General features: G+C 72.7%; 1 protein-coding gene across 1 annotated transcript in view; it reads left to right on the top strand.

Moving 5' to 3' along the window:
- LOC127464834 (collagen alpha-1(I) chain-like) overlaps nucleotides 1-2,286 on the top strand; it is a 5,593-nt gene extending 3,307 nt beyond the window's left edge. The window contains exon 4 of the mRNA XM_051775297.1: nucleotides 328-2,286. Coding sequence (XP_051631257.1) covers nucleotides 328-2,286 — 1,959 coding nt within the window. The remainder of the gene's footprint in view (nucleotides 1-327) is intronic.
- The last annotated feature ends 2,714 nt before the right edge of the window (nucleotides 2,287-5,000 follow it).

A 5,000-nucleotide genomic window follows, 5' to 3' on the forward strand; every position in this document is an offset into this window, starting at 1 on the left:
TCCCTCGCGCGGCCGCGCGCGCCACGCCGCCGGCCGCGGCTCGGCTGGGGCTGACCCGCCCCCGAGGCCGACCCGGCCGGCCGGCCGGCCGCTCGGCCGCGCGGCACCACCGGACGTGCTAGAGGAGACGGCGACCCGACGAGGCGGGCGCGGCCCGGTCCCCGAGGCCCCTTTTGGCCGGGGCGGCTCGCTCGGCAGCGGGCGGCGGCGCGGCGACCCGCTGCGCTCTCCGGCGCTGCCTGCGGGCGGGGGGCGCTTCCCCCGAGCCTTTTCTCTCCCCTTTTTCTCTCTCTCGTCTTTCTCTCTGGCTCGCCGTCGCGGCTCCAGCCGCACCGCCGCCCGGCGCTGCTCGCGGCCGGCACCCACGGGCGCCACCCGGAGCCGGGCCGGCACCGGCACCTCGCCTGTTCCCAAGGACACCTGAAAGGCTCGCGGGGCCGCGCGGCCGTCACAAAGCCCGGCACGGTAAAGAAGCCCCTCCCCGGCGGGAGGGGCGACACCTCGTCTGCCACGGGAAGCCCACGGGCAAAGGAGACCGCCCGGCCCGAACACCGGCCTCCGCCGCGCCACTCGGCCGGCCACGGAGGAGCGCCGGCCCGCCGGGGGCCCTCTCCCACGCCTCCCGAAAAGCCTCATCCATCGTCGCTCGGGGAACGGCCCCACGGCCACTCTCGCTCAGCCTGCCAACCCCGCGGAGGACGGCCCGTGCCGCCCGAGGCCGCCGACGCCGGCGGCCCGCACGCGGTATACTTTCTCCACGGCTCTCCCGGCCCGGCAGGAGGCGGGTGCCGCCGGACGCCCGGCTCCGGACAACCCGCGCTTCCGGCCCTGCCGGGCCCACGGCCGCCTCCGCAGAGCGGTGCCACCGGCTCGGAGGCGTGGGCCGCGGACGGCCCCCGCTCGCCCCGGCGGCACCTCCGGCGTGCGAAAACGCCACCGACCGCACCGCGGGGCCACCGGCTTTCGCCCGCCTCGCGGCCGTCGGCTTCCCCCGGAAAGGCCGGGGGACGGCGACGGGGAGAAAAACCAAAAGGTCCCCGAAAAAAGCACGCGCGCCTCTCACTCGCCGTGCTAGCCACGGCCGCCCGGGGTTCGGGGCGGGGCCCGCGCCCCTCGCTCCCCTCTCCCTGCCCACGGGCTCGCGCCTCGGCGGCCGCCGGCCACTGCCGGGCCGCCTTCGCGCTCTCTCTTTCTCTCTCTTCTTCCCCGGCGCGCTCAGCGTGCTGCGGCTTAAGGCCGCCAGAAGAAAAAAAAAAAAAAAATAAAGGGCCGGGAGGGCGCCCCCACTTCGCCCGCAACCCGGCCCCCGGGCGGCAGACCTCCGCGGAACCCAGCCCTCCGGCAGCCAGGTCGGCGGGGCAGGCCCGACCGCACGGGCCGCCCGGCCGCCGTGGCTCTGGTGCCGGCCGGAGAGGAGGAAGGGGCGAGGCGCCGCCGCCTCGCCCGCCAACGGCCATCGTGCGTCTCTCTCCGGGGCTCCGGGCAACTCTGTCGGGTTCTCGCTCTGCCGGCGCGGCCGCCGGCCACACCCTGGCCGGCTGGCGCCGCCGCCTTCGGCCCGCTGGGCGGGTCCCCGGCTTAGGGCCGAGGAAGGGGGGACGAACAAAAGAGGCGAGGCGCGCCCAGGGAAGCGCCGCCTCGCCCGACAACGGGCAGTCCCGTCACCGAGCCCCTCCGGCAACCGACCGGGCCCAGGCAAGGCCGCACGCCCACCGCCAGTCCCCGGCACGCCGCCGGCACCGCTGCCGCCGTCAGCCGAGGACAGGGCGCCGCCACCCAGGCCCGGACCATCTTCGGGGCTCTCGGGAGGCGGCCGGGCAAAAGAAGCCCACGCGGGCTCCACCCTTCCAGCCCCGGCCGCCAACTGCCCGCAACAATGCCCGCCGCCACCGCACGACGGGCGCCGGCTTAGGGCCGGCGCATGGGAAGGACGAGACGACGCCGCCTCGCCGCCCTCGCACACCACCGCCTTCGCCCGGGGCCCTCGGGGAGCCGGCAGCCGCCACCGGCTCGGGCTGGACGCTGCTGGGCCCCCGCGGGCCCCCCTCGGCCGTCCCAGTCCCGCAACTCCCTTGGCTGCGCTTTCGCGCTCGGCTCTCGTCTTCCTTTCCCGTCATCGGACCCGCCCCAGGAAGCCGGCCGAGTGCCCCGCGGCTTTCTCGCCGGCCTTCCTGCCGCTCGTGGGGTTGGCCGGCCCGTGGCACGCGCCGAAGGCCGCGCTCGGCAGCAGACGCGGAAGAAAAGGGGCCCTCGGAACCCGCGCTGCTAGACAACCCCTGCCCATAGTACGGACAGACGCGTCCTGGCCCGGCCGGGTCGCCAAAGCGGCTCGAGGCTCCTCAGCGGGGAGGCGCGCGAGAGCAGGCCGCCTCTCAGCTCGACCTAACTGGAGGCGGCGCCCGACAGCGACCCCTTGGCCGACTTCCGGGGCCGGCCGCGACAACACGTCTACCCCGAAAATGCCGCCAGGCGCCTAAGTCCCGCCGGAGCCGGGTAGACCTGGTGGCCCGGAGCCGGGACGCCGGCGGGGCGCAGGCCGGCGGCCGCGGCCGCGGCGGCCGGATCGGCCGGTCCCGGAACCGGGTAGACCTGATGCTCGCCAGCCCCGGAACCGGGTAGACCTGATGCTCGCCAGCATCCGGCGGGGCACGAGGCCGCTCGGCCCCGCTCGAGTGGGGAAACGGGTCGACCCCAAAAACCGGGACAACAGGTCTACCCGCCGAGCACGGACAACAGGTCTACCCGCCGGGCTCGGACACCAGGTCTACCCGCCGGGCTCGGACAAAAGGTCTACCCGCCGGGTCCCGACAAAAGGTCTACCCGCCGGGCTCGGACACCAGGTCTACCCGCCCGACTCGGACACCAGGTCTACCCGCCGAGCACGGAACACCGGTCTACCCGCCGGGCTCGGACAGCAGGTCTACCCACCGGGTTCGGACAACAGGTCTACCCGCACGGCACGGAACACCGGCCTACACGCCGGGTTCGGACACCAGGCCTACCCGCCCGAGTCGGACACCAGGTCTACCCGCACGGCACGGACAACACGTCTACCCGCCGGGTTTAGGCAACAGGTCTACCCACCCGGCTCGCGCACAGGGTCTACCCGCCCGACTCGGACACCAGGTCTACCCGCCCAGCATGGACAACAGGTCTACCCGCCGGGCTCGGGCACCAGGTCTACCCGCCCGGCTCGGACACCAGGTCTACCCGCCGAGCTCGGACAACAGGTCTTCCCACCGGGCTCGGACACCAGGTCTACCCGCCGGGCTCGGACAAAAGGTCTACCCGCCCGGTTCGGACACCAGGTCTACCCGCCGGGCTCGGACAAAAGGTCTACCCGCCCGGTTCGGACACCAGGTCTACCCGCCGGGCTCGGACACCAGGTCTACCCGCCCAGCATGGACACCAGGTCTACCCGCCGGGCTCGGACACCAGGTCTACCCGCCCGACTCGGACACCAGGTCTACCCGCCGGGCACGGACAACAGGTCTACCCGCCGGGCTCGGACAAAAGGTCTACCCGCCGGGCTCGGACAAAAGGTCTACCCGCCCGACTCGGACACCAGGTCTACCCGCCCAGCATGGACAACAGGTCTACCCGCCGGGCTCGGACACCAGGTCTACCCGCCCGGCTCGGACAACAGGTCTACCCGCCGAGCTCGGACAAAAGGTCTACCCGCCCAGCTCGGACAACAGGTCTACCCGCCGGGCTCGGACAAAAGGTCTACCCGCCGGGCTCGGACACCAGGTCTACCCGCCCGGCTCGGACACCAGGTCTACCCGCCGAGCTCGGACAACAGGTCTTCCCGCCGGGCTCGGACACCAGGTCTACCCGCCGGGCTCGGACAAAAGGTCTACCCGCCCGGTTCGGAAACCAGGTCTACCCGCCGGGCTCGGACAAAAGGTCTACCCGCCCGGTTCGGACACCAGGTCTACCCGCCGGGCTCGGACACCAGGTCTACCCGCCCAGCATGGACACCAGGTCTACCCGCCGGGCTCGGACACCAGGTCTACCCGCCCGACTCGGACACCAGGTCTACCCGCCGGGCACGGACAACAGGTCTACCCGCCGGGCTCGGACAAAAGGTCTACCCGCCGGGCTCGGACAAAAGGTCTACCCGCCCGACTCGGACACCAGGTCTACCCGCCCAGCATGGACAACAGGTCTACCCGCCGGGCTCGGACACCAGGTCTACCCGCCCGGCTCGGACAACAGGTCTACCCGCCGAGCTCGGACAAAAGGTCTACCCGCCCAGCTCGGACAACAGGTCTACCCGCCGGGCTCGGACAAAAGGTCTACCCGCCGGGCTCGGACACCAGGTCTACCCGCCCGGCTCGGACACCAGGTCTACCCGCCGAGCTCGGACAACAGGTCTTCCCGCCGGGCTCGGACACCAGGTCTACCCGCCGGGCTCGGACAAAAGGTCTACCCGCCCGGTTCGGACACCAGGTCTACCCGCCGGGCTCGGACAAAAGGTCTACCCGCCCGGTTCGGACACCAGGTCTACCCGCCGGGCTCGGACACCAGGTCTACCCGCCCAGCATGGACACCAGGTCTACCCGCCGGGCTCGGACACCAGGTCTACCCGCCCGACTCGGACACCAGCTCTACCCGCCGGGCACGGACAACAGGTCTACCCGCCGGGCTCGGACAAAAGGTCTACCCGCCCGACTCGGACACCAGGTCTACCCGCCCGGCTCGGACAACAGGTCTACCCGCCGAGCTCGGACAAAAGGTCTACCCGCCCAGCTCGGACAACAGGTCTACCCGCCGGGCTCGGACAAAAGGTCTACCCGCCGGGCTCGGACACCAGGTCTACCCGCCGGGCTCGGACACCAGGTCTACCCGCCGGGCTCGGACAAAAGGTCTACCCGCCCAGCTCGGACACCAGGTCTACCAGCCCGACTCGGACACCAGGTCTACCCGCCGGGCACGGACAACAGGTCTACCCGCCGGGCTCGGACAAAAGGTCTACCCGCCGGAGTCGGACACCACGT

This window comes from Manacus candei, unplaced genomic scaffold (assembly GCF_025592945.1).
Source record: "Manacus candei isolate 608988 ecotype Guabito, Panama unplaced genomic scaffold, ASM2559294v1 h1tg000280c, whole genome shotgun sequence".
NCBI classification, from domain to species: domain Eukaryota; kingdom Metazoa; phylum Chordata; class Aves; order Passeriformes; family Pipridae; genus Manacus; species Manacus candei.